The sequence below is a fragment of the Oreochromis niloticus genome, linkage group LG22, assembly GCF_001858045.2.
Source record: "Oreochromis niloticus isolate F11D_XX linkage group LG22, O_niloticus_UMD_NMBU, whole genome shotgun sequence".
Lineage (NCBI taxonomy): Eukaryota > Metazoa > Chordata > Actinopteri > Cichliformes > Cichlidae > Oreochromis > Oreochromis niloticus.
The window spans coordinates 36,282,556-36,303,443 of record NC_031985.2 but is presented as its reverse complement, the minus strand read 5'-3'; the positions used below and the strand labels follow the sequence as shown (position 1 = coordinate 36,303,443).

Sequence of the window (20,888 nt, the reverse complement as noted above, 5' to 3'; positions counted from 1 at the left end):
TATAAATTTAGTAAACAATATTCCTTCAAAATGGCGACTAGTCTTTTTGTTTGTCACGTGCTATAGATGTCACATGCTCATGCTAACGGGAACGCCTCATTTTCAAAATACTCGTCCTTATTCAACTAATTAAAATGAAAATGGCAGGGTTGAGTTTTGCATCAACTAAGATTGATTTATTACCGAAATGATTTAGATTTAGATTATATACTTGAGAAAGCAACTTAACCTTTCACCTTTCACCTGTAACCCGGGTAGGATCTGAAAATGGCTACCTCCATGAAGTACATCGCGACGTTTATATGTCGTGTGTCGCCTTCAATTTCACATTCTGTTCGTCAGTATCAGGTATTACATTTCATTAAAATGTTCAACGATGTGACGTATATGGTCGAATATTAAGTGGGGGAAATATGCTGGATGCTGCCTTGTTGTGCAGTACCGCTTTTGTTAGTGCTGTGGTCTTTCGACAGAGGTTTGGTCCATTGGTTCTAGGGATATGAGATGTTTGTTTTTAAGTGAGGCATAATAAACACTAACAGTGAAATATTTAAGTTCATGTTTTTTATCACGATAGTGTTTTAGCTGGTCTTTAGTTGGTGTATGCTCCAGTACAGATCTATATCACGCTGCTCCTGCCAAGAGGGGGGTATTTAAAAAAAAAAAAAAAAAAAAAAAATTACAGCTTAGTGACACTTCATTTGATTAAACTGGGGTTGATATACAAGTTCTTTAGAAGTAGAATCTAAAAAGTTTTTCAAAATTCTTGAATGGATTTAGGCTACATTTATGAAGAGGATGTTTTAGTGGTGTGATGAGGTAATTTTCTTGTGCTTTCAGTCCCGTCTACAGAGGCTACCTGCAAGGACATGTCTTTCTTTGTCTCCATTTATCCATCCCAGACACTCTTACTGCAAAGCAGCATCGCTTCAGGACGAGGCTGTTGCTCAGGCTACTGAGGCTTTAGCCCGCTACAAGGACAGGCCTTGGGATTACCTGGAGAGTGAAGGTAATTTAAGGGAAAATAAGTGTTGTCCGTATAGGTACTTCAACAGACGTGTTGCCTTCAGTCCAAATTTGTGATCTAATTGCTTTTCCTTACCCTGACAGAGTATATTGAAAGGTATGGAAGCAGTCCAGTGTGGGCTGACTACAGGAGGAACCACAAAGGAGGCATCCCCCCTCAGAAGACTCGCAAGACTTGCATTGTAATATTTCTGGTTTTTTGTCTTTTTTTAACCACAGATCACTCATGTTAAGTTTGTCATATAAAATAACCAGGGCACTTGTATCTCTAGAGAGGTGACAAGATATGTGGAAACCCGTGCCCAATTTGCCGTGATCCAAACATAATCATTCACCATCAGGTGGGTTACTCTTTTGGTCTCAAACACACAGACTAATGACTTGGAGAATATTGAAGTTTTCTGTATTGAGCCGGGGCTTTTGGGGCTTTTTAAAAAAATAATAATATTGTCATTATGATGTGAACAGTTTTTATCTCAGCGACAGGCCAATATCAGTAGTTTTATTATACAGCATCACTCTACCTTTGGTGCCAAAACACTGCGTTTTAACCCAACAGATTTCATGGACGTGGTTGGCAAAAATAAATTGCATGTCTGATTTGTCTGCAGATCAGTACCTTAGTTTTTTTTGACAGTAACGAAAAGAATGAAGCAGAATGAGAATATTTTGTCAGCTTCTTCTCTCAGTAATGAATGCCATGATCATGGAGTGTCTTTATGACAGTTTGGTCTTAACCATGCACATTAGCAGCCTGCTGGAGGTCATTTTGTAGGACAGTGGTCCTCATACAAACGAGTAGATACTGGTCCTGTGGCTGCGTTGTTACCCTGCTATGGTCCTCTCCAGCTCTTCATGTGTAACAGTGCATCATCTGTTGTTCTCTTGCAGAATGTGAAGTTGTTGCAGCAATTCATTAGTCCCCACACTGGAATGGTGTTGGATTCCACTCGAACTGGTAAGTCATAACACCACCAAAGTTAGGAAGTGTATTAATGCAGCAGGATGTTCCATTCATGTTCTGATGGTTCTGCCACCTTCAGGTGTGTGTATGAAACAGCAGAAGCAGCTAAATGAGGCTATTAACACAGCACAAGATCACGGTAGGTAAATCGTGATCGCCTTAGTTGCCACTCATCTCCGCCAGCTCCTGTTTGCATTTATAGCACTTTTTAAAATAAGCACACCTTCTTGCACTAAAGTGCACTAATATTTTTTAGTGCAATCATACAACTACCATCTTATGTGCAACCCAGCTGGATTTGTATCTTTAATTTCCAACTAAGCTACATGCTAGGTAATTGGCTCAGTCTTAAAGTATAGTTTCAGTCTGCAAGTTAAGAACTATGACCTCAAATGTAGTTTTATTTGCTGTTAGAAATAAAATGAAATGACATGAGTGGTAAGTTATAGCTAATGATGAGAGAACACATCCATAATTTTAAAATAACACTCTTCTCTTCTAGGCTTACTTTCTTTTCAGATTCCATATGTGGAATTTTCAGGGGAGGACTACTCCAATTCCCATGATGCTGTGGGCTCCACACCACCACCCCCATCCTTAACCTTGGGTGACAACTGGTATAAATGGTATGGGGAAATACTTCCTGATGAGAATGAAGTGGCTAAAGTCAAGAAGAAGTATAAGGCTTACTTAAAGTGATCGAGGCACTGATCATGCTGTCATAAAGAGACCTTTCGCAAAATTATTTTGTTTTTAGCCCCTGTGATGTTTGTTCTACAGGAGTGCACAAAGTTGTACAATAAACCACAATGAAAATTGAATCACTTCCTGTTTTATTTAAGTAGATTATAATTCCAGACATTTTATCACCTACATATTTATAATCCAGTATCTGTGCAACTTCAACCCCATAAAGATGTTACAGTCCACAGGAAGATAACACATGGGCCAGAAAATCCTTATTATGTGTGCTTACACACGCTCTACCAGCCCGTCCACACTGGAGTGCTCAGCAGGTGTGTGCCCTGGCATCAGCTCTGATCATGGATTGACCTTGCTGACCACGGTCTCTCCCAAAGCTTCCAGCACCTCCCGCTTATAGTCATCAAAGTCTCCGTCAATCTGGTTGATGGTACAGTCCTCCACCACCCAGAGCTGGCACTGTGTCTCTGTGATGAGCCGTGCATCGTGACTCACAATAATCACAGCTGGACAAGAAGGTCAAGATGTTAATGCTCCGATACACACTGGAGTCTAAAGATTTATTGATAAAACCCAAGCTCATTCATTCTTTTGAGTAAGAGGCAGAAATGCAGTACAAATATATTTTAACTCACTACACGTCTACATGTATCCCTAGCTGCCTACTCCATGATGTCGCAGAAGTCCCTACTTTTTCCATTTACGACTTTGGTGCTGGTTAAGAAACAGTTGTAATTACTTTTCCATGTATATAATTATTCTGAACGTCCACACAGTGACCGTGTGGATGCATAACTTTGTGAATGTGATAACTTCAAATTGATATGGGTATGTCTGCTAGGAGGCCTTTATTGCAGCGGTCCCCAACCTCCTTGTCACGAGTCGTTTGGTACCAGGCTGCGAGAGTTGAGGTTCGGGTGTGAAATTTATGGTTTTCATGGTTTTTATCGTTAACTCTGTTTCCCTGGGTTTTTTCCCGTGTTGTAGTTGTGTCTTATTTTGAAAGAAATATTTACGCGTTACCATAGTGACTAGAGACCATTAGGGGTAAAGAGGAGGATGTTACTCTCAATGTTGTTGGTGCATTTCAGGAGGACGCTGCTAATAAAGTTACACAATTACACAGTGATTTCACGTTTATTATTATATTTACAAAATACCACAGTTTTTGTCTTGGTCGTATCATTTTATTTTGTTGTATTTATCCGTGACTCCTTAAAGGCCGGTTCATGAATATATTGTCTGACATTAAACTGGTCTGTGGCGCAAAAAAGGTTGGGGACCGTTGCGTTATTGTACTCATAAACCCCTCGTAGCAGACACACCCATATCATTTCGAAAGGTACTGCCCAAGTCAGGAGTATGAGGAGTAATCAGAGGGATGAAGTAATTTAAAATAAAAATATTTCCCAAATATGGGATAAATAAAGAGTTTCTTAATTGTTCCACATACACCTTCCTTAGTCCTGCTTTTCATCTAGCACTTTTCATCAAGCATTTGAAATAATGTGTGAATTATGTGAGCACTTATTCTTGAGGTTAATCCACGAAGAACTGGTAAGAATAGCCATTTTTACTGAACTAATCGAGCAACCAGTCTTACCTCCTTTGTATTCATTGATAGCTTCTGATAAAGCATCGATTGATTCAATGTCCAAATTGTTGGTAGGTTCGTCCTGTGAGATGAGAAGACGAGAAGCGGTTAATCAACAAGATAGTAGATAGTATTGATCAACAGGGAGCGCAAAAGACTGAACAATGCTTACCAAGATCAGTACGTCAGGCTGACGACAGGCTAGTTCAGCAAACACTACTCTGGCTTTCTGACCACCTGACGAAGACAAAATTCAGACACTATTAGAAAATATTTCCTTCACAAGACAGTACAATAAACATTCTCGTTCACTCGTTTATGTTTATACCAGAGAGTTTGGAGATCTGAATGGTGTGGGCGTGGCTCTCGAGGCCAAAACGTCCCAGGCACTTCCTGCCATCCTGGTAGGGAAGATTGAAGTTCCTCATCAAGTACTCTGTGGCCGTTTCCTCCATGTTAAGCTGATCTGCATACTGCTGGTTAAAGAAGCCCACTTTCTGCACACAGAAAAAAAAAGTCTACATGTTAGCTGAATAAAACAGTATTTCAGGTTTTCACACGGGCTATAGCTTCAGTATTTTCTAGTAAAACAGAAGGCAAAGTTTTGTGGTCTACAAACTGAGAGCAGCAGGACTTCTCTTCACATCATTTTGGGCAAAGTTAACCATGGTTTCATCTATCCGAACAGTTTTTTCTCAACTTTCCAGCCTCTTTGTAGATTTTTGTAACCTGACATGTGCTACAGCAGCCACAGCTGGGTTTTAGACATATGCTCCCACTGAATTTAAACACAGTGGGAGCAGATCAGGCGAAAGAAGACAGCAGAGTAAGACAGGACTAAAAGCCAAAGTACGGGAGAGAATGTCCAGTTACATCTGAGCTGCTGAAAGTGGGGTACTATATATCTAAATGGTTGCAACTGTTAAAAAGTAAAACCCTTAAAGCATCAGTAGGAAGTTACTCACCAGCCGATGATTCTTCCTCATCTCACCTTTAGTCTGAAAAGTGAAACATCCAGTTAAGTCAGCAGATTGTAAGTTTTTGTAAATTAGAATATTACAGCTTTACATCTCCAGCCTTACAGGATTTAATTTGCCAGTAAGCAGTAACAGCAGGGTACTCTTTCCAACACCATTGGGTCCAACTATACAAACTACAGCAGGAAGAGAAGAGAGAAATAAAACTTAATACATGACAGAACACTGTACAACATAAAACAAACTCATGTATAACCACGTATCTTTTCATGTCACAATCTCATTCACAACAACACAGTGAGCTCCTTTAGTGCATCCACATTTAGTTTAGAAGATGCTAGGTAACAGGTAGTGATGTAATCCTTACTGTATAGAAATGTGTATCACAAGCCTACAAGCAATAACATGGTATACAATCTGGATAAAACAGAAAGACGCGAGTCAAAATCTGAATGTCTTTGATCTGAAAGTTTTGGGGTTTTTTCAAGCTTTATTTTCAGTTATCTTAAATGCCATTTATGTGTAGACGACAGGCTAAAACTCTCAAGTTTACCAAAATACCCGATTACTTACTGAAAGTGTTCTTATGAAGCGGAATACTTACTCCTCGATTCCATGTCGATACCAAAGTCCACATTTTTGAACAGCAGCTTCTGACCCTCGTAGCCAAAGTCTACACCTGCAGGTGGCACAAATGTTTTCATCAACAAGATGAAATTAAAACAAGCTACAGGAAATCTTCTATATTATTGCTTTTCAGTCCTAAAGATAGCATCATTTAAAGTATTTACTGAACACACATAGAGTACACTAGTTAACTGCTTTATGTTAACATTTATGTTAACAGGACCCATGGATGGAACCAAAATCACAGTAGGTAACCTGTCAGAGGAAAGAGTAACAAATAAAGACATGAGTGCTTTCATCTACTCACTATACTGGTGAAGTAAGTAGATGAACTAACCTTGAAAATGCTAAAAATAAAAGACAAAACATTTTTTTTATTTATCCTTTTTCATTTCATTCAAGTGTATTATTTTGGCTTAGCTCAATTTTTTTAATGAAAAAAATGAAAGAAGCACTTGCAGAAGTTTAGGTACTGACTACATGGTCAGCAGTAACCATGGCCATAAAAACATGGATAGATATATATACGAATGAAGTGTTTACACAGTTTGGGTAAAGACTTATTAGGCGATCATTGTGTGGTTTCACTAAAGAATGTCCAATACGGTGGGAGCAGTAGCAACTGTTGCCTGGGATACACAGATGGACCAGAAAACTGTGGACAGACCAATACCTCATGATATGGATGGATGAGCTAAAGAAGAAACCTTGTTTAATTCTTTTCTGCATAAAAACACTTAATGATGAGGTTAGAAATTCCAGTTTTTCAAATGTAACAGAGACTCAAAGGAACCAACACCAACCCATACCAGGCCAAACAATAGGATTGAACAATACGTTTTCCATGTTTTTTTCAAAGTTAGTTTACACAGTGGAACTGTAACCACAGGAAAAAAAAACACACACACACACACTATGGCAAGATGGCAGTGGAACAGTGAGGAAGATTTCTACATTAACTTCCTGCCCATCTCTTACTAATTTGTTTACAAAGATTTGGTTTATGGGTGCCCAGACCACAGTAAGCTCTGTTTCACATGTCGCTTGTCCTGAAACATTTCCTGTATAGCTGGGAATCAGAGTGAATAGACTGAATGCCTGGAGCATATGCGCATGTTCTTACTATGCAGTCCCAGTATGGGCGGTGACAGAGGAGGTGGGTTGGGGAAGGTGAACTTTACGGTGTACTCTTTGGGTCTTTTCAGCAGCTCTGTGGCCTCCTGGCTCTCCTCCTCCTGACCTCCCTTCTTCTTGCCTTTTAGCTGCTTTCTGGTCAGGGCCTCCTTAGTCTGTTTCTCCTGAAATGGAACAACATAAGTGATGTCAGCAGGGAAATTAGCCTTACAATAGATGGATAAAAGTGTCACCTGGAAATTGATTAGTATTTTGCTGAGTCTAGACCTTGCAGGCATATTATAGCAGCATTAACTGCGACAGAATGATCAGCTGATCATAGTACCAATTAAAAACACCACAACTTGGTTCCCCTGACACAGCCTAAACGGTTGGATTTTGTTTAAATTTTAAATTCTTCTTTCCCTAGTTGAAAAGACTGTACTTTTGTAACTAATTTATTTGGTGCTCAATTTGTTTGAGTGAAGAGAAAGCCATACTCACAGCCTGTTTGGTAGACTTGCCACCAGCCTTCAGCTCTTTGAGTTTCTTCTCCTGTTTCTCGTACTGTTTCTGCAGTTCTTTCTGCTTCTGCACGTACATCTTCTTGAAGGTCACTTAAAAATATGAAGAAGAACTGAGGTGAAGCTGTTCTAATGTCTTTAACTAAATCACATAGTTTCGCACAAACTTCTCTCTCTGCAAGTAATTAGTGACTAGTGATGATACATTGTCACTTACAATAGTTCCCTCTGTAATAGTAAAGTTTCTGGTTGTCTAAGTGGACGATATCTGTACACACATCGTCAAGAAAACTCTGGTCATGGGAAACTATGAGGAGAGTCTTCTTCCAGCCTTGAAGGTAGCTGCAGGTGGGAAAGAGAATAGTCAATAATAACAAATGAGTCACATTACTAATACTGAAGCTACTTTCATAGCTGATGGAAGCTGTAGACTGTAGGAAAGAAAAATGTGTTTTTTCTGTACAGCAATTTAAATAAATTAACAACAAACATGGCAATGTTGTTTAATTCATTTTTCACATGAACCAAATTTAAATGAGTTAAGAAATAATTAAGATAAGACCTACTTGTCCAAAATTATGCAATAATAATAATAATAATAATAATAATGATAATAATAACAACAATAATAATAATAACGATAATAATAACAACAATAATAATAATAACAATAATAATAATAACAACAATAATAATAATAATAATAATAATGGTTAAATGTCAATTAATTCGCTGAAATCGGAGTAAGAAAAAGGGAACAACGAGGGAAGGACAGAAGAACAGGAAGTTCTTTCCAACACCACTGGTTCCAACGATACAAGTTGGAAACTGAATGGAACTACACCATAATTAGAGACTTGAGTCTCTTTCACAGTGAGAAGTATGCTAACATGTTTCATGTGCTCTAATAAGAGGATACACAAATTTAAAATTGTTACATTTAAATTATCTGTTATTAGTTAGAAAGATGACTCGTACTTGTTAAGCCAGATAACGGCATTCAGGTCCAAGTGGTTGGTGGGTTCATCCAACATCAGTAAAGTGGGTTCCATGAACAGGGCTCTGTGGGCACAGAAGTTAAGTTTGAGACAGGTTTATGCAACACCAGTTCCAGTGAGGATGTTTGCTACAGCGTACCTGGCCAGGGAAACTCTCATTCTCCAGCCTCCAGAAAACCTCTTGGTGGGTCTGTTCTGCATCTCAGGAGTGAATGACAGACCAGCCAATATCCTTCTCGCCTTGGCCTCAGCTGCTGCAGCACCTATTGCCCTCAACTCTTCATAGACCTGTGGAGAGAAAAGTCAGATAATCAGATTGGTGATCCTTACTGACCTGTGTGCCACCAAAGGACTCTTAATATGTGTCCCTTATTAAATGGGAAGGCTGTCGACAATTAAGGGAAGCACCGTCTGCCAGAACATTGTGAAGAATTATTTTACTGTTGGTTGGTTTTCCCAGTAATTCTGTTTAAGCTGGTTAGTTCATTTCTAACCTGACAGTATTTTTTGTATATCACAGTTGCTACAAAGGGGATCTCTTTTAATTTTACAGTGGCTGTTTTCCCCATTTTGACTTCATTTATTTAACTGATATATTAAAGAATTTGATATCACAATCTCAAATAATTTTAAACAAATAAATGTCAAATGTTACATCTCTACCTAGCCTTTGGCTCAGCAATGAAAGAACTGAAATACATTGGCATGCCCAAGGGTGTCTCTGCTGACAGTGCTGTATTAACTTACTGTTAATGCATTTAAAGTTGAAGGTTAACTTATGGCCACCATAAATTAAGCAGCCTTTGTTAGTTTGTAAAATATGGTAACAGGACTATGTTAATAAGATGTATACTGTATCAGGTCTGGTAGTACACATGGACACCAACCTTATCCAGCCTCTCGGCTACACTATCCTCTCCCTTTTCCAGACGAGCTTGGAGCTGTTTCTCCTCTTCGAGAAGCTTCAGGCGGCGGGTGTCCGCCTTTAGCACCGCCTGAACTGCTGGCGTGTCATCGGCTACCACCTCTAACAAACAAAAGCATTCCACAGAGTCAGTGGGTTATAACAAAGGGCACACGGCAGAAAAACGACAGAGCACAAGAGGGACTTATCACCTACCCTGTTCACACAGCAGTACATCAATGTTAGGAGGAATACTGAGAGCTCTATTAGCTATATGCTTCAGTAGAGTGGTCTTTCCTTTTCTGAAAGAGAAAATGAACACCAAGTAAAAAAAAAACAAAAAACATTGAAGCACACATATATATTTAAAAAATTCCCCTCTCGCCTCTGCAGGCGGTCCCTGTTGCTGTCATTCGGTATCACTACATCTATCACTATGGCTGTCTTCTTCCGCTTGTCTACCACCACTATGTCCGGTTGGCTATCCATCACCATTTTGTCCGTCTGTATCTGAAAGTCCCACAGGATCTTAGCTCGGTCATTCTTCACCACCCTGGGGGTGTTTTGACTTCGGAACTTCTAGGCCGTATTCGGCACAGATGTTCCTGTATACTATGCCGGCCACTTGGTTATGGCGTTCCATGTATGCCCTGCCTGCTAGCATCTTGCACCCTGCTGTTATGTGCTGGATTGTCTCAGGGGCATCTTTACGCAGCCTGCAGCTGGGGTCTTGCCTGGTGTGATAGACCCCAGCCTCTATGGATCTTGTGCTCAGAGCTTCTTCCTGTGCTGCCATGATTAGTCCATCTGTGCTGTCTTTCAGTCCAGCCTTGTCCAGCCACTGGTAGGATTTCTGGATGGCAGCCACCTCCGCTATCTGCTGGTGGTACATACCGTGCAGGGGCCTGTCCTTCCATGATGGTTCCTCCTCCTTCTTGGGTTTCTGCTGCTTGAGGTATTCACTTAGCACGCGGTCGGTTGGGGCCATCTTACTGATGTATTCATGGATGTTTGTTGTCTCATCCTGGACTGTGGTCCTGATGCTCACCAGTCCCCAGACTCCTTTCTTCTGCTTAGCGTACAGCCTCGGGGTGCTGCACTTGGGGTAAAACTTGCAGGTACTTAGTGGTTGGAGCTATATAATTTGTGAAGTGCTCAACCAATGGCCCCTCATGTGTCGACACTGTGTGGCACTTTGGCCGATTGTGCCCCTCTTAGTTTTGTGCCCCTCCATTTTAATGGTATTCCAATATAGAAGCCCAGAGACATGCAGGTATACAGAGGAAGACGTTGGAACAGTTTAAAAACTTGAGTGTTTGTGGAACAAACCCATTCAAAGTCTTGGCTTATAGTTTTCACTTCTTTCTTTCTACATCAGCGCTTATGTGGTGATATTGTCTGAGTGGCGACACCTATCGTTCAGGAGAATACTGCAGCGGCTTAACGGCGGTTATAAATATAAGTGACTGTGAGACGAGGTTGCGGCAGCGAGCAAAGTGACCATTGTGACGGTAGCTGCTCTGCACTTTACACCACATCCTCAACCAAACTTCAATATAGCATTTTTTAAAAGTAATCTACGGTGATTAAATGTATTGCCCACTGTGGGTGCATCGTGAAATCGTAAAATTAAATGTTATATATAAAAAAGGGTTTTCAGGAAATATTTTTTAATCTTCATTTCGATGCCATATGTCAAGACAAAGTGGGATTAAAACAATGCTTTTTAATTATCCAGAAAATGTCCCTCTAAACAAGACATTCAGAGAGGCAGCCTATTAAGATGTCAAAACCAGATATTAGTCACTCAACCAATTTTAAATTCCAAATGAGCAGTGTGCCAAATGGTTTTTGTTCGTTAGAGCTGCTTCTGCAAACACTAAAAGAGGAAAATGTCAATCATGTATATTTAATCTCTGTTATATTCTGGATATTTATATCAGAGCTATTTCATATATTTTTTAACTTTGTGATATATTGTATTATTTAATTGAGTTCAGTCTGTTACTGTTCTTATTGTCTTGGAGCGACTGTAACCACAGTATTCTCATTGTGATTGTGAAAATATCATACAGCCAAGACAACCACGTTTCTTGTTGACCGTAAGAGTGAGAGAGTCTTCGCATCTGAAAGATTAATAGACATTGTCCCCACCACAACAATAGAAAAATCCCTACTGTTTGTAAACTGTGCAGCTAAAGTAGCTAATGTTACTATCATGGTTGAAAACACACCCACAAGGCAGAGCTATGTGAAAAAAATTCTGAAAATGAAAAGATTCAAAGTGATCTGAAAAAAATAAGATAGCTAAATAAAATAAGATATTCTGTGCAATAGTGCAATTTGAGTGGCTTCATATAATTTCATCCATTTGCTTTTCTTCTCTTCCATCCAAATACTGTACATTAATATAGCCAAATTCCCAAAAGTTAGTTATGAAATGACAGAGCAAGTTTGAAACTGGTACTGAAAAGTGTCTGTGCTGTACACTGCTAAAGTACTAATGACAAAAAGATATTTACCCATTTGGTCCAACTAAACCATATCTTCTTCCTGCCACAATCAGAAGGTCAGCATTGACGAAGAGCTCCTTGCCATGAGCAGATATGCTGAACCTCTCCAGCTAAAATACACAAAGCAGACTGTCACTGACAGAGATCAGAAAGAATCCTTTAGGAACAGTCTGAAAACAATCTGTCATTCAGAAATTTAAAAAAGCAAAATGAAGAAAACAAAAATAAATGAGCAATTCCTATACCTAGTTAATTTTTACCCTTTTCAGTACACAGGCATATGAAATGAAAGTTTTCAAGGAGGCTAATTGCAGAACTGGGAAAAACTAAGTACATCCTAAGTAAAGATAATCCACTTTGACCGGAATTAAAAGGACCACCTGTACAAACAGGTTCAGTTCTGAAGTTTTGTTTGTTGGTCTGGTGTGTGTTAACACAATCTTTCTTGCAGATTCACCCCAAGTTCAGATCGTGCAATGCTTCGAGAAATGTAAAAGAACCCAGCGGAATTTACAGGCCTGAGTTAGCATGTGAAATATTAAAGTTCATGATAGCACAATGAGGAAAAAGACAAATGGCTTGTTTGGAGGGGCTTTCAGGAAAGGTGCTTAGACAAGCTAATAAATCATGGGGTGTACTTAGTTTTTCAAAGAACTTTACAGAACAGAATTTCAGACAGTAGTCGTAGAACACTGCAAGTATCAGGAAAACTATAATAACCTTGATATCCGAGGCGTTCTCCAGCATGGCCTGTCTGGAAGACATCTCAGCCTGGGAAATGGAGAAATCTCCTTCCAGTGCATTCTGAGCACGGACACTGGCCACCTGACGCTCATACTCCATCTGAAAGGACAGGCGGACACACGGATGCACAAACACACAAATGAGAACAACAGCAAGGCACAAAATATGCTAATTACATCAGATCCACAGAGATTATACCCGTGACCCCACAGTGATGCCATAGCATCCTATGGTGCCTACAAAAATGTGTACGATTCTGCAAGTGTTGCTCTTATAATTTCATTTCAGACTGACTGAGCATAAACAATGATGATGAAGTCTTCTAACTCTGAAAGGCAGTTGCACTATATAGGCCTTCACATGCATTTGAACTTAGTCACATTCCATTCTTCATCCATTGGGTTTAATATGATGTTAGACTAGCCTTTACAGCTTTAACAACTTCAGCTCTTCTGGGAAAGCTTTGCACAAGGTCTAGGAATGTTTATGGGAATTTTTGACCATTCTTCCAGAAGAACATTTATGAGGTCAGACAGTGCTGAAGGCTTTGTTCACAGTCTCCATTCTAATTCATCCTAAAGGTGCTCTTCCAGGTGCATTTTGTTGCCTTGTACTTGTGACATGTGCAATGACAATAAAGTTGAATTCTATTCTATTCTAGGTCAGAACTCTGTGAATGACAGTCTAGTTCTTCCACACCAAACTCATCCGTGTCTTTATGGACCTTGCCCTGTGCACTGGTGCGCTCTCATGTTGGAAAAGGAAGGGGCCGTCCCCAAACCTAACAGAGCTGAGAGTATAAATTTGTCTAAAATGTCGGTATACTGAAACATGGAGAGTTCCTTTTACTGGAAGTAACTCCTGAAAAATAACCCCACAACATAACCCCTTCTCCACCAAACTTTACACTTGGCTCTATGCAGTCAGACAAGTACCGTTCTCCTGGTAACCTCTTACTCATCCATCAGATTGCCAGATGAAGAAGCTTGATTCATCAGTCCAGAGGACATGTCTCCACTGCTCCATTCCACTCACTTGGTGATGTAAGGCTTGTATATGCTGCATATACAAGCCTTACATCACCAAGTGGTGGCCATGAAAACTGATTCCATGAAGCTTCCTGTTCTTGAGCTGATCTCTGAGCAAAGTTTGGAGGTCTGCAGTGATCGACTCTGCAGAAAGTTGGTGACGTTTACGCACTATATCCTTCAGCATCTGCTGACCCCGCTCTGTCATTTTATGCGGCCGAGTTGCTGTCATTTCCGATCACTTCCAATTTGTTATAATACCACTCAGATTGACTGTGGAATATTTAGTATGCAGGAAATTTCACAACTGGACTTGTTGCACAGATGGTATCCTATCATGTCACCCTGCTGGAATTCACTGAGCTCCTGAGAGCGAACCATTCTTCACAAATGTTTGTAGAAGCAGCAATGCTTGATTTTACACACCCGTGACCATGGAAGCAATTGAAATACATGAATTCAATTAATTATATAGGTTTGGCAGTTCTCTTAACAATTCTGACACAACAGCATAGAGAGTAATTACCTGTTTTTTCTTCTTCTTCTTCTCCTTTTTGGTGAGATTAGCATATAGGTCATCCTCTGGCTTCTTGGCCTGCTCTGCGATGACATCCTCTGCACTCTGAGGATAATAGTCAGAAAAGGTTTATCCACTAAGCAAAGAAGAGAAGAGAAGACAACACCCTTGGAGAAAGACTTACCATTGTGGTGTCACCTCTGTTACTACCCTCCTCTTCCATATCTTCATCCATGCTACGTGGTCTCTGAGCAGTTTTCTCTTTCTACGTGAACAGATTGAAAACCCATCATTAGGAAAAAAAGCAAACCAACTCCAACATCTCCATCATTATTCAACAGATGTCATTCCTCTTGTGCTGTTGTCCAACTTCTTCATGTTACAGTGACTCTAAGATTTTAAAATAGTAACTGACTGGTACTTGTTTGGTTCTAGGTGTTGCACCTTTTAATTTTTGTAATGTCTCACGGCTGCTGCCAAGAAGACATTTGTATATGATTGTGTTGGTTCTTAAACTCTGTTTTAATAATGTATCAGTACAGATACTCACAGATTATACAAAGGGAGATATTACAACAGTCTGAAAAGATGAAAAGTTTCTCGACAAGTTCTGTTTACATGTCTCTTCCTTTTAATAAGGGAATTCTTCTTTCTCACTACGTGCTTAGGCAGGCAATCACCTTAAAGGTTTCTCACTTATATTGTGGGGGGTTCATACTTTTAAAATTTCTCATTTCAAGTCTTTGAACTGTGATGGCTGAAATGACAACTACTGCAAATAAATTTTATACCGAGCAGTTAAGGCTAATAAAATGCAATATAAAAATGTAGTCCACTGACATTTAATAAACTAAGGCCAAAGCTAAGAAGCAAACAGAAGAGAGATGAACAGACAGAGATGCTACAGATTCAAATAAAACTGTGATTAATGCCACTGTAACCCTCGGCACAAACATAAAGTTTGCCATATAGACATTATTTGCTCAGCAAGACACACATTGACAGAGGTATGGATGTGAGCAGGACTCACCTTGGACTTAACTTCAGCCTTCTTGGTCTTCTTTGTAGGTTTCTCTTCAACATCCTCCTCATCAGACCCTGACTGACAGTAAAATAATCAGAAACTGCTGTTTAGTAAAGTGTGAAATGTCTGCAGACCAATATTACAGACAAGACATATTAAATGTCCAGCAGTAGACCGATGCAAACATGCATTTTTCAAAAAGAAAACAAAGGGGGGCAAAGGGATGGAGATCCAGTTTCACCATCCGTGAAGACAGGTCATGTGTGGCATCGACAGAAACCTCCGAATCTCAGCTAAAAGCACAAAAGCACATCTACAACCACCAAACACAGCAAAAACAACAAACAACAGAACAGAACAGTTACGGCAAAATGACCATAAAAACAAACTAACAAACTACCAACCCATGAGTTCACGCGACTTTAACCAAGTAAACAACACATTTTCTAAAGGCCGAGATCACACAGATTCCAAAACTGCAAAGTTCGTCACGCTCCGACCAAAATTCACTGAGCCAGCCCCAAAAGAAGACAACAAACATGTTTTCACGTTTGATAAACAATAACATGAAATGAGAATCAATTCATGGACATAAACAGTCTATCTGAACTAGGAAGAACCCAGCTTATGTTGTGATTTTAATGCTTTTATCTTTTAATGCAGACTGTAGCAGACTGCTGGATATATCAACAGATGGCTTATGTCTCTATTGCATTGTCATTAACTTGTGTCCACAGTTTGAGTTTTATCCTTGTGTTTCTATGCTCTCCTTCTTTCTCTTCTCCTTCCTGCACCACCCAACCAGTTGCAGCAGAGGGCTTCTTTTGTTTGGTTTCTTGCTAGAAAGGAGTTCTTCCTGTGCTTGTTCACAGGGGATCGTCTGATTGTTAATACTGCAACGTTCTTCTCTTATATTATAAAGCCCCTTGAGGCAACTGCTGTCTGTTGTCTGCATTGGTAATATATATATTTATAAAATTAAATGCCTGCACTTACATAAAGCTACCGCATTATGCTCACAGACATACTGACAAGAGTACTAACTCTTAACACTCTTAACCCACATGAAATGGAGTACTGCACCTTTTTTGCAGGTTTTTCATCTTCATCCAAATCACTGTCCTCATCCTCATCACTCTGTCCTTGGCTAAGAGCAGCAAAGATGTTCCCACCCTGAAAGAGACCAGTGATGCTTTACAGTGTCTGCGTGTGAATATTGATGATGGTAGAGGTCAAGCAGAGTGTTCGTGAGTAGAGTGCTGACAAACCTTTTTCTTACTTCCTTTACTGGAGACAGTGACTGTGGAATCAAACGATAAGTACATTGAAACATTACCATACACTTTATGAGGAAAAACAATGATATTGTTTTAGAAATATACCTGAATCATGTTCCTCATCACTTGCTTCCACTGAGAGTTTTGACAGTGTCAACATGACATTTTCATCATCTGCATCGTCACCTTTTCCTTTCCGACGATCTTTCTTTTTTTTCTGAGGCTTGAAAAAAATTCAAATGTCAAAATCTTAAAGACACTACTTTTGGTGCTTTATTTAGAATTCAAGACCGGTTTGAGCTTAGTGAGACCATTGGTTTTTCAGCAGGGGCTGTTTGACCTATAGGCAGAAAGATGGATTGCTCCATCACATGCTTTTGAATGAGCTGGAATTCAATGTGAAAAAGGGTGGAGGGGAAGGGGGGCAAACAAAAAAAACACCCTACACAATACAATTTCCAATTCTTTCCAAAGCTGCTTCTGTCTTTTTGCCTGTGTTAAGATACAGAAAGTGAATGCTGTTCTTGTCACTTTTTCAGTTGAACACCTACATGTCATTTTGATGATTACCTGTTTTCCATGCATGTCTTTCACAGGCACCACATCCACCTTTTCAGCTTTGCCATCTGTGGCAAGTTCCTCAAAAAACTGGAGAAAAACACATCCAATGAGACATATTGTCTAAAAAACAATAATGCAACAGGTCCTAAGTATTATATTAAACATGTACTCACAGACTTTTTACCCTTTTTATCTTTCTTCCCCTTTTTCACAGTTTTTTCTGTTGAAAGAAAACCAATTTGAAATTTTACAGAAACACAACTGGGCATCAGTGATGTAAGAAATTCTATGTATAAAGCTAGAATAGTAACTGTCATAGCCTAGTAGAATGGATGAGGGAATTTACCAACAGTGTGAGGCAGTCTTAAGCATGGTATAATACTGTTCCATGTGTCACTGAGTGCAAATGTTTGCAGGGACAGTTAGTCGCCCACAGGTGGCCGTAACTCTGTTTTTGATTAATACTTGCAACCAAACATAGCATGTAGATTTATTTACGCAGCACTGGTTTTACAGCAGGGTAATTTCAAGTTTATACAGTAGAAGAGTTTCTAAAACTCAGCCCTCCTCTAGCTAAATACTCCAAATTCACTTGAGCTGTCAATTCGATTTACCCAGATATAACTCTGCAAAACACCTGTCTCAATCTACAGTGGTCCCCCGTTTATCGCGGTAGTTACGTTCTAAAAATAACCACGGTGAAATCCAAGAAGTAGCGAGCTTTATTTTTTTAAATTATTATAGATGTTTTAAGGCTGGAAAACCCCTCACTACACACTTTATACACTTTTCTCAGACAGGCATGAACATTTTCACACTTTTCTCTCTTGTTTAAACACTCTCAAAGTTCAAACCTTAAGTCTAGTATTATAGAATGAAACCAAAGGCACCCGCAGGCGCCTTTGACGGTGCAAACCGCTTCATCGACATTGCTGTGTTTGTTGGGGAGAAAACTTACAAACATACAGTACAGCACTTCAGAGTCACAGTGCTAGCGATTGAAGAATCATTATTTAAATGATCAGCATCTGTGCTCAGAAATGTACTTTTTTTATAGTCGATTCTTCACTCCTTTCAGAGCAATTGGATCTGTAGATGAATGATGATGAGATTGTCGTCTGTTTTAACAATAGTTTCTCAACAGAAGGCTGGAGATTACGCAGCCAAATCTCCTGGGAAACAGAATGGCATTGCTATACCAATCTTATCACTTAAAACTTTGCAGCTACATCTGCAGTTATCTTACACGCACACCTAGAAACCAATACAGAACAACCAATGTCCTTAACATAAATGACTGTGGGAAGAAACGCTAGGCATGTACAATGAACATGCCATCTCTATTTATATAAAGACCTTCAGGAAGGGTTAGACCACAGGATTTACTATATGCTGTCAAATCAGTTGTATTTATGTAGTATCAAATCCAAACGCAATGCCTTTCAGGCAGTTTACCATACTGAAGGCCTTAAGCATCTATGTTAAATCTAGATCGTAGGTATGTCGTAATTGCAAACCCTCTAAAATGCTGCAACATTAGCCAATGTGCACCTCTCTAGCAATTTAACTAAATCTGTGCTGACACAGCCCACAGCTATTGTGATTGGCCTGTTCACTACTGTCGATTCCTCCTGTGCATTTCCAGGTACATTTTCTCTGCAGGTTTAAAATGAATCAATGAGACAATAACAATCAGAGCCTTAATACAAGGAAATGTAAAAACCTAAGGGACAAATATCTTCGCTTAAAAAAAAAAGGACCACAACTCTTTATTGTGGCAGGCAATGTATACAAAACAGTTGGACACAACATGGTCTTTAACACATAAAACACTACGCAAAAGCTAGAAGGATAAAACAGACTGAATGCTGGTAAGACACTGACCACTTACATGGGTTACATAGACTCTACAAAGATTAATTACAATAATCAAAATAAGCTGTGATTTCACACTAAAGTCTGCATCAACACTCAAAAGAGGGTTGGGGAAGACTTGCCCTTTTTTCCCTCATTCTATGGATCCAAATACTTAGATGCTATGCAACATCAATTTTCTTGATATGTATATCCTGATTATTTATGCCTCACATGTTGACAAATTATGTCATTCTTTTAAAGGTTGCTTTTGTGACCAGGACAATGCAATTTTAAATGTAATTACATATTAGTTAGTGGTCACAAAAGTAAACTTTGAAAAGACTAATTCATATATTCTCTCTTTTTTTTGTTAGCTAGTACAGTCTATGTCAGACCACTTGGTAAGGATAGCGACATACCTGTCGTTCAGGTAAGGTAGAATAGTAATATCAACTTTTACTATTGGCATGTTGTTTGCTTTAAGCTGATCCACAGCAGTCTGGCATCAGGTTGTTTCCAAAGCCTGTACTCTACAATCACCAAAATGTGCTTAGAATCGACCGGTGCTGTGCCTCTGCGTGACCATATTTAAGCTAAACAGCGACTGGGTAAAAGTTGGGCTTCAACAGAATAGACAATAATCAAGATTCATGACAGTTGCGGTTATTTATGAGACAGTGACTGTTGCCAGCGTGCAGTTTTAAATGGAGACTGTAGGTTTTCGGTAGTGTTTCTGACCCTTTATCTGTGCTACTTATCGTTAACTTAGCTGTAATGCTACTTAGCCTATTGGCTAGCCTCTCACGCGTCTCTCACCAGATGCCGGGGCTGCTTCATCGTCCACCCACTCTGCTTCTTCTTTCACTTTTTTGGGCATTTTGTTATTTTAGCTACAATTTTCTGAAATTACTGCTGACAAAATTTTTCGTTTGTTTCTCTTCTTTTTTAAGCCAGTAAGCTTTCACAGCCTCACACACATGTGACACAGCGACCTGATGACGTGAAGATGTTGGCTCACCAACAACGTTAAAATTCTTCTTCGCCAAATTACTCAGTTACCACCACACTTTATCGCCACCATTGTGCTGGAAGGCCACTTCCAGAATATTTCTTTAAATACAACCGTGTTTGTTTATTTGACTAGTTTCACTTATACATTTAGATTAGGCTATTTTATTTGCAGAAAAGCACATATGAAGAATAAAGAATACAAATATGATATACCCGGGTTTAAGTAATGAAATGAATTGAAATTAGGGTTTCCTGTTCCAGAAAGAGAATTAACTTTAACACTGAGTCAATTACCATATAAACTGTAGATGATCATGTTAAATGTTAGATGGGACTCTAATCTGCTCGCTAACAGGTTTTCTTCAACAAACTCTGAATTTCTCACTGACCTTTCCCCTCCTGCTGCCCCCGAACCAGCTGACTGACACACCGATTCATTTCCTCATTCATAGAGGAGCGAATTAATTTGTACAAGTTTACAGTTTTACAAAAATTGAATTCAGATTTACGTTAGTTTGCTATTTTGTGTAATTAACTAGAACGTTTTTACAGCCATTCAGTCATGAATATACAATTGAGACAGCGTTTACATTTATTTATCAACTCAGAATAAAATCTATAGTCTCCATCTTGACTCCATCTGGACAGTGATGCTGTCAGACTGTCAGCTTCCTTTTACATTTACAGCCTACTGTATGTCACACATTTATCAACCATAAATCATCTGTCACCCTGACCGAAAAATGTGTGTCACAGTTGAGCCTTGGAGATAATATGAGTATATATGATATTTGAGTGAAGATGAGGCTGAAATGACTTTATGACTAAACACTGAACTAAATTTATTTAAAGTAACATGAAATGCAGCTGACAGTCTATGTTCTGACTACATTTCATGTTGAATTGTGTTCAGAAAGAAAAGTTACA

The 20,888-nt window shown here is 39.3% G+C and overlaps 2 protein-coding genes across 2 annotated transcripts; one reads left to right on the top strand and one right to left on the bottom strand.

The window, feature by feature from the left end:
* Positions 1-118: 118 nt before the first annotated feature.
* Positions 119-2,811, top strand: mrps18b (mitochondrial ribosomal protein S18B). Its single transcript, XM_003459809.3, has 7 exons — positions 119-348; positions 841-1,009; positions 1,111-1,208; positions 1,299-1,367; positions 1,918-1,984; positions 2,070-2,129; positions 2,493-2,811. The coding sequence occupies exons 1-7, from the start codon at positions 268-270 to the stop codon at positions 2,687-2,689; spliced, it is 741 nt and encodes a 246-aa protein (XP_003459857.1). The 5' UTR covers positions 119-267; the 3' UTR covers positions 2,690-2,811.
* abcf1 (ATP-binding cassette, sub-family F (GCN20), member 1) lies at positions 2,807-20,033 on the bottom strand. Its single transcript, XM_003459810.3, has 25 exons — positions 19,767-20,033; positions 17,267-17,313; positions 17,103-17,180; positions 16,638-16,755; positions 16,524-16,555; positions 16,339-16,428; positions 15,262-15,333; positions 14,416-14,496; positions 14,241-14,336; positions 12,663-12,785; positions 11,952-12,052; positions 9,646-9,731; positions 9,413-9,552; positions 8,665-8,813; positions 8,506-8,589; positions 7,745-7,869; positions 7,508-7,620; positions 7,014-7,188; positions 5,868-5,942; positions 5,369-5,439; positions 5,252-5,284; positions 4,615-4,783; positions 4,459-4,523; positions 4,296-4,368; positions 2,807-3,198 (listed from the first exon to the last, which is right to left on the bottom strand). Exons 1-25 carry the CDS (start codon positions 19,825-19,827, stop codon positions 3,032-3,034), a joined length of 2,424 nt encoding a protein of 807 aa, XP_003459858.1. The 5' UTR covers positions 19,828-20,033; the 3' UTR covers positions 2,807-3,031.
* Positions 20,034-20,888: the final 855 nt, after the last annotated feature.

Coding starts and splice junctions, on each gene's coding strand:
- mrps18b (XM_003459809.3), top strand. CDS start 268: ATGGCTACCTCCATGAAGTACATCGCGACGTTTATATGTCGTGTGTCG. Junction 1,010..1,110: donor GGATTACCTGGAGAGTGAAG/GTAATTTAAGGG, acceptor TTACCCTGACAG/AGTATATTGAAAGGTATGGA. Junction 1,368..1,917: donor ACATAATCATTCACCATCAG/GTGGGTTACTCT, acceptor GTTCTCTTGCAG/AATGTGAAGTTGTTGCAGCA.
- abcf1 (XM_003459810.3), bottom strand. CDS start 19,827: ATGCCCAAAAAAGTGAAAGAAGAAGCAGAGTGGGTGGACGATGAAGCA. Junction 17,181..17,266: donor ATAAAAAGGGTAAAAAGTCT/GTGAGTACATGT, acceptor GTTTTTCTCCAG/TTTTTTGAGGAACTTGCCAC. Junction 16,756..17,102: donor AAGACATGCATGGAAAACAG/GTAATCATCAAA, acceptor ATTTTTTTCAAG/CCTCAGAAAAAAAAGAAAGA.